Below are 13,078 nucleotides of genomic sequence, written 5' to 3' on the forward strand. Positions count from 1 at the left end.
AAATGTATGAAAGAACCGATCTGCTGTTTTGCTCACCTAGTGAGTGTAATGTGTAATTTAAGAAATTCTGTTCCTTAGTACACGATGTTATTAGAAACTAAAAGTTACTAAAACCAAACCATTTTTTATTAAATGAATACTCTGTTATACCCTATGAGAATGCATCGGCATGGGTTCATCGTTGGAATTGCTGGATGGTGAGTAATCACCGGCTTGATGAAGTGTAGAAGCCATGAATGAAGACAGCAGGAGAGGTTGAAAGCCATATTAAATTGTGAGTGAGACAGTTCTTCTATATGACTTGATAAATCAGTGATGCTGCTTCCTTTACCCATTTCTTCAGCTCTGTATCTAGGTCTGGACAATTCTCAATAGGGAGCAATTTAGAGACTTTGAGGACCCCTTGTGGCATAAAAGGACACAAGATGAGTGGTTTTCCCTTCTGTAAGGATTCACCGTCTCAGAAACAAACTGGGGCAGCTCTCATCTGTCCTATAGTCACTGTGCGTCAGAATGAACTCGATGGCATTGGATTTGTTTTTCAATATGTTTAAGCTTTCTTTCTATCTTCTTTAAGTTCTGAGAGTTACCTTTGATAAGGTCATAACATAACCGAGATATTTCCAAGGAACATCTAATTCAAATAGACATTCCATTCTTCTCTACACAAATATAAAATTTTCCCAGACACATTTGATTGCACTAAAAATTACTTAGACAACAGTTAATCTAAAATTATACACATTGTCTTATTTTATTTTGTGCTCTGATAATTTTATTATAAATGTCCACAGACTATAATTTCTGTACCACAAGGACCACTGGACAAACTTGCTTTCAAAGACTGGGTGCTATACCACATGACAGCAAAGACCTTGGACTTTAGCCTTCTTCATTTGAGTAAAGTACACAGAATCCGAATAAAAGAAGCACATAGGCTTGGATCAGGAGCCCTGGTGGCATAGTGGAGTAAGCTTGTGCTGCTGCTAACTGCACAGAATGACAGTAGTCTGTACCTGTCATTTCTGGGGAGAAAGATGAGGCTTTCTGCTCCTGTAAACATTCTTAAAAGCACTAGACCATTATTATGGACAGTAGACTAGTGACATGTGGCAGAGATATGCTTAGAAATACATCGTGGGAATGATTCACTTGAGCATCAAAGGCATTGATTCGTTATATGTTACTTTGTTATTGTCTAAAATAGGAGTATACACATACTGATTCCAAAATTTCACATGCATACCCTGTTATATTCTTTAAACCATGCAACCATTCTCATTCTCCTCTTCCTAATTGTTCTTCTACCATACTCCTAATCCCACTGGACCCTAAATTTCTGATGCACTCTTTCTAGTTGCTGTTCTTAATTTGGTCCCATATAGATAGTTCAGTGACCTATTAACATTTGTCACAAAAGTTAATATTGTGCTCTTCACAATGACTTTTCCTTCACAAATATGGAGATGACAGGTGATACTTAAGATGAAATACATGTGTTCTATTTTAAGGAACTTTTAAAATAATCTTAAATAATCTTGTTTATCTTTGATTTGGAACTATTTCTAAAATGCATTTATATTCAACATCCTTTATTTATTTTAATATCCAAAGGTAACAGTGAGAAATAATTAGTTTAAAATATTACGCAAAAAAAGTCTCTGATTCACAAACATTGAATTATACAAGCATAAATCAGTGATAAAATAGAAAGGAAGATCTAATACATTGAGGTCAATTGACCTGCTGGTGTCAAAATAGATTTTTGAAATGTAGTTTTAAAAGAATGAATGATTATAGAGAATTGGATGCCCTCATTTATGGATTCTCCCAAGTTTGCCTGGCTGTGACTGTATAAAGTACTACTTATCAAAGAGTACAGATTCTGAGTTATGATGTACTGTTCATGGCCAGCAATGGCAGAATTGAAGATTCAGGAAAAGATTGAGTCAAGGTGATGTCATTTTGGTCCATAATGATATTACTTATTCTGGCACTGTATCTGACTCTGACATAAAATGCTACACATGTATATTGTCAAAAATTAAAACAATTACCATTTTATAGTGATTGACTATTGTACAATAATACACACAATTATATTTGATGACTGTCAAGATTTAATTCTATGGTTGAATATGTCATCATATACTCATTTCATCATTTGCTTTTTGATGCAATTTTGATATGCCATAGCTTTCTCACAGCATTCTTTACTTCTGCATTCCGTAAAGTGTAGATGAGTGGGTTGAGAAAAGGTGTACCAATGGTATAAAACACTGCCACCAACTTGTCCATGGGAAAAGTGGTTGGTGGACGTGTGTACATGAATATACAGGGACCAAAGAATAAGATGACCACAGTGATGTGAGAGGTGCAAGTAGAAAGGGCTTTTTTCCTCCCTTCTGCACTGTGATTTCGCAGGGAGTGCAGGATAACAAAGTATGAGATCATCAGAAGCAAGAAACTACTTGAACAAATGGCCCCACTGTTGGACACTAATAGGAGGTTGATCACATAAGTGTCCATGCAGGCAAGTTTCAACAAGGGCTGGAGATCACAGCAATAATGATCAATCAAATTGGGTCCACAGAAGGGCAGTTTCAAGGCCAGGACAATCTGGGCAATGGAATGTATAAAAGATCCTATCCAGGCAAAAATAATCAAGATGATGCAGACCTGTCTTCTCATGATGGTCGGGTAACGCAGAGGCTTACAGATGGCCACATAGCGATCAGCAGCCATGAGGATGAGGACAAAGATCTCCATGCAGCCAAATATATGCAGAGCAAAGACTTGCATCATGCACTCATTGTAGGATATGACTTTCTTTTCAGAGAGAGCATCGGCAAGGAGTCTCGGGGCGATGCTAGTTGAAAAGCAGATATCAGCCAAGGATAAATAAAACAGAAAGAAATACATGGGACTCCCTAGAGATCGACTGAACTTGATGGTCACAATAATGAGCAAATTTCCCACCACAGTTCCAGTGTAGAACACTAAGAAGATTATGAACACCATTTTCTGCTTCATAGGATCTTGTGTCAATCCTAACAGTATGAATTCAGTAACACTCTTATTTTGATGCATTGATTTGGTAGATGTGAAGAAGTGGACGTTAGGAATAATTAATCTGGAAGGAGAAATTAAGTAGTTTGTAAAATGAATACTGCATTTGTAGTTCAAATGCCTGTGCCTGATCATGGAAGTTGTACATATCTGTCGGTGATTGCATCTCCATTTATTGGTTTTTAGGAATTAAATAAAATACAAAACACTTAAATATTGAAATTGTTGCTTAAGGTTTTGATATGAAAATCATGAAAAAATAAGTGTTCATTAAAAATAATTAACATAAATGTAAAGGATTTGCTACCAGTGGATAATTAACTGAGCTAAGTATTTACCTTCAGTTTTCAGCAAGCATTTGTCAGAAGTAGCCTGTTGCACAAATAGAGAGAGAGAGAGAAAGAAAGTGAGTGTGACATACTTTAAAGTACGCACATAATGGTTCAACATGATAGTCCAGTTATAAAGTTTTATGATATCATATTAACAAAAGTTACATTCTTCTCCTAATTCATGACTTTTGCTGGGCTCTTTGAGCATAATTTCTTAAGAAACAGGATAGTCCTTAGGCTATAGTTAAGAAAAAGGAGGAGAGTATTAACCATGTATCTGAACATCTTTTCAAAATTTCATGTTCACAGCTTACACAGTAAGGGTCTAGAAACGAGCTCAAGAAGTTCCAAGTCATAGTGGACATTTTTTCAATGTGGTTTTTGTTGTGTGTGTCCATGATTTTCTTAAATCTTAATTTTAAGTAATAGAAGTCGAAGTGAAAAGCTAATTTCTGCTATACATCTATCTATATGACTGATCCAGGTCACAGTGTTTCAATATCTTTTACTTTGAAATCAATACAAAAGAACAAAGGACACATTTATTTATTTATTTGTAAAATGAATAAATAATATTTGACATGCTATTTTTCTGTTTAAAGAATTAAACATTTGAAAATATATTTTATTTCATTGTAATTTAAGCTATTGAAATTAAAATACCAGCTAGATTTTGTTTTCAAATACAAGTAAAGTTTTTTTAATGAATTACAATTGGCACATAGTGCTTGCAAAGGCAGAGAGTACTAACATCTCATATTGTTTCTATGAGTATAAGTTAGTTATGTAGGTAGACAAAATGTGTTTGCAGTTTCTATCTAGAAAGTGATACGTATTAAAGTGTCTTACCACATATGACTACTGGCGTACTTGCAGCACAGTGGCTATGCATTGGTCTAACTGCAAGGTCTATAGTTCAAAACCATCAGTCAGCCTCAGAAGCTCACAGGGTAGTTCTGCACTGTCCTATATGATTTCTATGAGTTGGCACTGACTCAGTAAGGAGTTGGTTTTTTTTTTAATATATATCATTAATATTGCAGAATATTCATATTTATATCACTATATAGAGACACATATTATAGATGTTACTATTCTGTATCCGCAAGTTGATTCCAATTCATAGCAATCCAACTATCATAAGGTTTACTAGACTGTAGGTTTTATGGGGCTAGATCAGAGTTATTATAATAACATTCCACAAAGTAGTTTTTGCCAAATACTAAGCACAGCTGAATTATTTTCCAATAAACCTTACCAACTTCTATGCAATGGCTGGAATATTCAGGTGTTCTCTTTTCTTGCCACACTCACTTGGAAGTCACACACTCAAATGAGGAACAATAAGAACGAAAAGACGACCTTCTAAACCTCTGATTGTTCCCGAACCAGGGCCTTTTCCACTTCACATTTCATTCACAAAGAAGCTTAGGTCTCCTCTTTACACTAGAAGGCAAACTAAATTGGTCACACTATCATCCCACATGCTCTGAAACCCAAACACTCACAAGAATTTGACTGTGAAATGCATCTCTTTTGCCTACCGTGGAGGAGTATTTAAGCTGAATGATGCAAAATATAGGAGTCTGGGGAAGATCATTCCCTAAGTGTCCCTTTCCTCCCAATTAAGAAGCATGAGCCAGATGTGATACAGAGCTTCTCTACAGTTTGTCTTCTTATATGGGGCAAAGGGGGATTTGTGGCCTATTGTGGAAATTAAACATATTTGGGTCATAAATGACAGTTTTTATTAGAATTAAGATGATGATCATCTAGAGCAAAATCTTGCTTCTTAATATTATTTTCCACTAAAATAACCCAGAAGTTCTTGGAGAAATGGTTGTTGCTTATAAGGTTGGTGTAGGAATGTAAATTAATAATATGTTAGTGCTAGGAAGTATAGAAGCACTCAAAGCCATAAATATATAAACTAATAATTTTTTAAAAATCATGTGTAGTGTGAAAGTTCATACAAGTATAGGTTTATTCCAATAACAATTATACTACCACTGATGATAAAACTCACTGGTAGATTTGATGCTGACTGACAGAGACCCTATAGGACAGGGTAGAACAGGCCCTGTGCATTTTTGAGAATGTAACTCTTTACAGGACTAGAAAGCACCATTTTTCTCTCTCTGAGAAAGTGATATCTTATCTCATGAGAGTATCTTAAGATTAATATACAAACAAAATATACTAAAAACAGAAGTATTGCACTTGGATCAGCTAGTTCAAAGAGCTGATCTTTTCATCAGTCTTTTAAGCAAAATGATAAAGCCTCAAAGTCTAGTAGCACATTTAATTAATTGTTTTCACATGTCTTCAATTGCATCTTATCTCTGAACATAGAGAAATAGTTGCACTTTAGATTGCCATATGTGTTATAGTAGGATCAAAAATATAGCCCTTAGAAAGAGCACATGAATTTTAAAGTGATTCTGATTTTTTAAAATAATAATTTGACTTCATAAAATTAAAAATCCTCTGGGTTTTGTATTAAAGACATGAGGTAATTAATGCTCAATGTGTGCAATTTGGCAATGCGTGCCAAAAACACCTATCAATACTCAATGACATAGGAGAGATAACAGAAAAGTTATTTAAGGGTTAAAAGGGAGACCCAAATCTTAAATACAATTTAAGGAGAACATTTACTAAGTCCTAAAGGGGACAAAGTCAAGGCAAAGAAGAGACACATCATTCAGATAACCATTAGCATGGCGCCTTAATAGGGCCCAAGGATTTGCAGTCAAGCAATTATTTAAATAAAGCATGGAACATAAAGGAAATTGTATAAAATTAAAGCTACCATGACTGGTGGCTGTAATAATGAGATAAGTTTATGCCAGCTTTAAGATATATGAAAGTGTAGGGTCATATCCAAACTGTCAATCAGATCACAAACTTATGATGCCTCCTTGGGGGTGTGGCCTTCTCATATGGAAGACTGAGCAAACTTCTCTCTCTCTCTCTCTGCCTTCACCGTCCTGCTTGCTGATCCTGAGAGCTACTGGAGCCCTGCCTGGTTTGCACTGACCTTGGATCCATGTGACTTTACACCCACCAGGCCCTGATCTTCCTGCCTTTTGCATCCTTACCTGTGGCTCCATGAGTGTGAAATGGAACTAGTACTGACTTTATGGATTTCAGTTGGACTTGGCTGGGATGTTATCTTGATTTATAATTAGTTCTCGATATAAAGCTCTTTTTTGCACATATATGCACGTCTCTGGATTTGTTTCTCTAGTTAATGCAGTCTAACATGGTGGCATATCAACCCATCAGTGTTATAGGTGGGACTACAGCAACAGGAATGGGACCTTGGTAGGGACACATACATAATGTTAGAAGAACTTACAAGATTGGTCCAGGGCTTTCCAATCAAGGCAGTCAGGGTACGCCTACTAAGGTATGATTCCTGACTCTATGACCCCACCCCACCCCCAGTATGGTAATCATGGGGTAATCAAGGACACACCCAGGCATGTTCTAAGTGAGATTGCCCCTCTCTGGAGTGGTTCGAGAGGGAGAGCAGGTAATTCATTTTCCAAGGGGCATGAGGCAAAACTGTTCTAATTCCTAGATATTAGTCATAAGGAATTTAGTGTGGGATTAATACACATAGGAGCTATGCACATGGATTTTAGCCTTTCATTGCCGTCCATAGACTTCTGCTCTATGATGCTAGGTGCTCCTGATGCCAGGAAACAAGGTACAGAAATCCCTGTCACTGCTTCAGTCAAAGACCTAGATCAGGTTGATTATTCTGATATTTGAGACAGAATGAAACAATAGGGTTTGCTACCACCAAAGTGCTTAAATACTCCAGTAAAAGTCGAGAGAGTTTTATATAGAAACATATATTAAACTATGTGATGGAAGCAGATTTTTGTAATAATCGCAGGAAGAGATTCACAGGTTTTTACAATGTCACAGGAAGGGATTAGCAGATTTTCACAATGACCACAGGATACTATGCATACTCTAAGAAGGCAGGTTTAACAATACTTATTAGGGATTTATTTACATATGCATTTCTCTAGGGCCTATTAGATCACCTCTCCTAAAGCCCCACACATCCAGTTTATGTAAAATTGAAGGACATGTTCATGCCTGGCCTTACCAAACCACCTTATCCTTTAGCCTCTGAGTAAGTGAGGCTTACTGCCTGCCTATTATTTTAATGGCCTTGGTAGTGCTGGTGGCATAGTGATTACACACTGCACTGTGATTTGCAAGCTCTGAAGTTCTAAACCACCAGCTGCTTGGTGGGGAGAAAGTGGGGACTTTCTGCCCTTAATCTCTCAGACCAGGTGCAGTCTAGGAAACTCACAGAAGTTCTGCCTGTCCTATAGACCAGAGATAAGAATGTGCATTAGATAATGCTCAAGGGATCAATAGACCAAGAACTCATAAACATAATAAAGATACATGCACCCAATGCAAAAGCCTCAATATTCATCAACCAAGTCATAAAAGAGATGAAAAGAGAAATCACCAGATCAACACTAGTAGTAGGTGACTTCAGTGCACCGTTTTCAAAGAAAAACAGATCAAAATATAAGAAACTCAGTTAAAAAAAGGAAAAGGGAAACAGCACAATTAAAAATTTTGACTTACTGGATATTAACAGGGCTCTCCAAATAATTGCAACAACAACAACAAAATGCACATTCTTCTGCATGCACACAGCTCATATTCAAAAGTAGACCACATGCTAGGCCATGAAGCAAGCTTGAGAAAATTCAAATACAGAGAGCTGATTCTAGCCATCATCTCTGGCCACAGTACCATAAAACTAGAAAATCAACAATAGAAAGGACAAAACAATCAACAACACTTGGAGACCCAACAGCACACTACTCTAAAAAGACTGGGTAGTAACCCAAATTAGAGAGGAAATCAGGAAGCTCCTTGAATCCAATGAGAAGGACAGCACAACACATCCAAACATAAGGGACGCAGCAAAGGCAGCCATTAGAGATCATTTTATAGCAATAACTGCACACGTGAGAAAAGAGGAGATAATCGTGCTCAGCACATTAACACAGCATCTCCAAGAACAAGAATAGAGTCAACAGCACAATCCTTCCAATAGGAAAAGAAAATCAGTCATAAAAATTTGGATGGAAATAAATGAACTGAATAGAGAAGTATAATGGAAAAATTAGCAAAGCACAATGTTGGTTCTTTGAAAGAATCAACAAAACCAAAACACAGCTAGCCAACCTAACAAAAGAAAGGAAGAAGCAGATGTCAATATATAAAATTAGGGATGAAGCAGGGGAAATCACAACAGACTCCAATGAAATGAAAAGAGCAATGATTCAGTACTATGAAAGACTGTATTCCAACAAATTTAGTAATTTGGAGGACACGGACAAATACCTAGAAAAGCTATCTCCCCAAATTAACCTATATGGACATTAAAAACTTGAACAGACCCATAGCAGCAGAAGAAATAAATAAGGCCATCAAGGAATTCCCAGCCCAAAAAGCTCCAGTCCAGAGGGTGTCACAAGAGAATTCTATGAAGCATTCAGATAAGAGCTGACACCAATCCTACACAAACTCCTCTAGAGCATAGAGCAGTGGTTCTCAGCCTTCCTAATGCCATGACCCTTTAATACAGTTCCTCAAGTAGTGGTGACCACCAACCATAAAATTATTTTTGTTGCTACATCATAATTGCAAATTTGCTACTGTTATGAATAGCCATGTAAATATCTGATATGTGGGGTATGTTTTCATTGATACAAATTGAACATAATTAAAGCATAGTGATTAATCACAAAGACAACATGTAATTATATATTGTGAAATATTATTCCTAATTACAAATAAATTAAATTTTTACTTGAAGCATGGTGTAGCGTGGGTAACAGTCTTCACACCAGGTACTCGTGTGTGGGCATGTCTGCATGTGGGCAGAACCTCCTGGAGATGGATAGAGGATTGGTGTCTTGGTGCCTAAGACCATTGGAAATATGTGTTTTCCAATTGTGTTAGGCGACTTCTGTGAGGTTGAGAACCTCTGACATAGAGACAGCAAACTCCCACACTCATTCTATGAAACCAGCATACCTCTGATCCCAAAACTGAGAAGAGACCCCACAAGGATAGAGAACTTCACTCTGATACCTCACGTTAGCATAATTGCTAAAACCTTCAACAAAATCTTGGCCAATAGAATCCAACAACATATCAGAAAAAACATCATGACCACTTGGGATTCATGCATTCATGCAGGGATGGTTCAACTTTTAAAAACAATTAAGATAATCCACTATGTTAACAAGAAAAAGAATAAGAACCATATGACCATAAAAATTTGTGAAGAAAAAGCATTTCCAACACCCATAATAAAAGCCCTCAAGAAGACTGGACTAGAAGGGGAACCCCCCAATACATTAAAGGCCATATGTGAAAAACGAATAGCCAAAATCATACTCAATGGAGAAAAACTGAAAACATTTCCATTTAACAAGGGAACCCTACAAGGATGTCCCCATTCCCACTCTTTTTCAACATTGTGTTGGAATTGCTAGCCAGTACCCTAAGACAACAGAAAGAAATCAATGGAATACAAGTGAGTAACGAAGAAGGGACACTTTTGCTATTTTCAGGCAACATGACTTTATATGTGGAGAACCCTAAGGTGTCCACAATTGGATTGCTGGAGTTTAATAGAGTAGTAGGATGCAAGACTAACAAGCAGAAATCAATTGAATTCCTATATACCAGGGACGGGAATACCAAAAAATATATCAAGTAAGCATTACCATTCAGAAAAGTCATACAAAATGTGAAATACAAAGCAAAAGACCTAACCCCCACCCCCCAAAAAATAAGACCTGTGTGAAGAAAACTACAGAACCTTCCTACAAGAAACCACAAGGGAAATACAGAAGTGGAAGGATATTTCATGTTCACGGAGCAGAAGGCTCAATAGTGAGAAAATGTCAATACTACCTAAAGCAAGCTACAAAATCAATGCATTCTTAATCCAAATCCCATCAACATTCTTCAAGGAATTGGAAAATTTATTACCTGCTTCATGTGGAGAGGGAAGAAGCCCAGGATGGGCAAAGATCACCTGGAGATGATGAACAAATAGGTGGTGTTGCAATACCTGACCTCAAAATCTATGCTACAGCCGCAGACCTCAAAGTAGCCTCGTACTGTACTGATATAATGATACACACACAACTAATAGGTCAGGACAGAAAACCCGGAAATAAAAACATCTGCATACAGACAACAGATTTTTGACAGATATCTCAAAAACATTAAATGGGAAGGATATGCTCTCTTCAATAAATTATATTGAATATCTACCTGCAGACAAATGAAACAAGACCCATTTGTCACTCCACACACAAAAACAGACTCAAGGTGGATCAAAGACCTAGATGTAAAACCCAAAGCTCTCAGGATCATCATTGCGAAAATTGGAAAAAATCTAGGAGCTCGAGTGCAGGGAATAAACAGGCTTTCAGAAATAACAAAGGAAACATACTCCATGGAAGACAAAATAGATGAGTGAGACCTATTGAAAATAATTTGTAGTTTATCAGGGGTCCATGAGCGTGGAAGGGTTGGGGAGGGAGGAAAAAAGATGAGCTAACATCAAGGGCTCAAGCAGAAAAAACTGTTTTGAAAATGATGATGGCAGCATACGTACCAATGAGTTTGAGATAATTCATGTTTGCATTGTTATAAGAACTGTAAGAGCCCCCAACATAATGATTTATGAATAAAATTAAACATGTGTGTACATAGAAAGATTTCATTAAAAGAATAAAAAGAGAGCCCATAGACTGCATGAAGATATTTAGTAATCACATAACAGACAAGGACTAATTAATGAAATCTACAGTATTTCACAAAACTAGAAGAAGAAAACCAATAACCTCTGAGACAGTGGGCAAAGGACCTGAACAGACGATTCACAAAGGGTGACATTTAAATGCTTAATGAACATGTGAGGAAATGCTCCCTGGTCCTTAGCCATAAAAGAAATCCAATCAAAACAACCAAGAGATACCACCTAACACCCATAACTATAGTCTAATTTTTTTAAAAAACACAAACTGAAAACAACAGATATTAGAGAGGATGTGATAAGAGAGGAACTCATCCACTGCTGGCCGAGTTGTAAATATGTACAGCCACTGGGGAAGGTGATATGGTGATACGGAAAACAGACAGCAATGGAAACATCATATGATCCAGCAATACCATTATGGGGCATAGACCCAAAGGAATAAGAAGCAGATCACGAACACGTTTGTTTCCCCGTGTTCAATGCAGCACAGTTCACAGCAGCAAGAAGCTGGAGACAGCTTAAATTCTCATCAATAGAAGTTTGGATAAAAAAACAAAACAGAACAAAATACTCTGGTACAAACGCAGTGAAATACTATGCACCCCTTAAAAACAGTGGTGAAATCATGAAACACCTCGAGATAGGGAGAGTTCTGGAAGAGATTATGTTGAGCAGAGTTAGTCAGACACAAAAGGACAAAAGTCCACTGCTGTCTGGACAAGCATCAGAGAGAGCACAAGCTCGGGCAGGTAGGATATCCAGTTTTCTGGCTGAAGGGCCAGGCATCCTGGTACATCATTGCAAATAAACCATCCACCATCCGCTCTAGTTACTTGACTGGAGGGCGCCTACTGTCAGCCAGAAACGGAAGGCCTAGGAAGGGGAAGGGAATGTTGTTTACTGAGGGGCTGTCATGTAAATCTATGATAAGGCACTACCACCACCACCCCATGTAAAAAGCCCTGTCAGAGGGGTACGGTACACAGATGGGGAAGACAGCTCTTCAGAGAATGGGCGAAAACACGTCTAGGGCAGTGGTTCTCAACCTTCCTAATGACGAGACCCTTTAATGCAGTTCCTCATGTTGTGGAGACCACCCAATCATGAAATTACTTTTGTTGCCACTTCACAACTGTCATTTTGCTCCGGTTATGAATCAGGCAACTCCTGTGAAAGACTCTTTCGACCACCAAAGGGGTCACAACCCACAGGTTGAGAACCACGTGTCTAGGGGGAAGACAAGGCATGTCTGCTGGTAGGAAAAGAGGAGGCCCTATACCCATGTGGGGGGAAGAATGATTTAAAATGTTTTTAAGGGCACCAAGGGGGGATGGTAGCATTAGTGGTATGCACCAAATGGACCACATTGATCTCAGGTGTCGTGGGGAGGCAGGCCGAGTGCCTGGATCTGCGGGGATGCGGCAGGCTTCAGAGCTTATACCAGCGGGATCTCAAGCAGAAACTCCACGGGATGACATGGACTCAAACACATTTGTATCCTGAGGAGTGAAGTCGGAACATACATGGTGTCTGAGGAAGAAGAGAGCTGTCCCAACAACTGTGAACTGTTAATAGCCAGACAATCAAGGTCTTGCTTTATCAACACCCTATATGCTATATTGAGATATGTATCATTATGGCAAAAAGGTGGTTGACATTCTATTTCATTTTTTTTTCTGTAGATAGTGCATGTATTTCAGAGGTGTTGTGTCATGGGGGTTTACCCTATAGAAGTTTTTATTTGTTTTTCAGTAAATGAAATCCAGGATTGATGAGTCTATCAGGAGAGCAAACAGAACAAGGGCAAGGTGGGTGGGTGTGGGGAGGGGAGGGGCGAGTTAGTACC

General features: G+C 37.9%; 1 protein-coding gene across 1 annotated transcript; it reads right to left on the reverse strand.

Moving 5' to 3' along the window:
• Nucleotides 1–2,160: 2,160 nt before the first annotated feature.
• Nucleotides 2,161–3,111, reverse strand: LOC101656500 (olfactory receptor 4C11). The gene has a single exon (XM_004708380.2). The coding sequence runs from the start codon at nucleotides 3,088–3,090 to the stop codon at nucleotides 2,161–2,163; it is 930 nt and encodes a 309-aa protein (XP_004708437.1). The 5' UTR covers nucleotides 3,091–3,111.
• Between the last annotated feature and the right edge of the window lie 9,967 nt (nucleotides 3,112–13,078).

This window comes from Echinops telfairi, unplaced genomic scaffold (genome assembly GCF_000313985.2).
Source record: "Echinops telfairi isolate 266 unplaced genomic scaffold, ASM31398v2 ScPeMD7_60;HRSCAF=208, whole genome shotgun sequence".
In the NCBI taxonomy this organism is placed as follows: domain Eukaryota; kingdom Metazoa; phylum Chordata; class Mammalia; order Afrosoricida; family Tenrecidae; genus Echinops; species Echinops telfairi.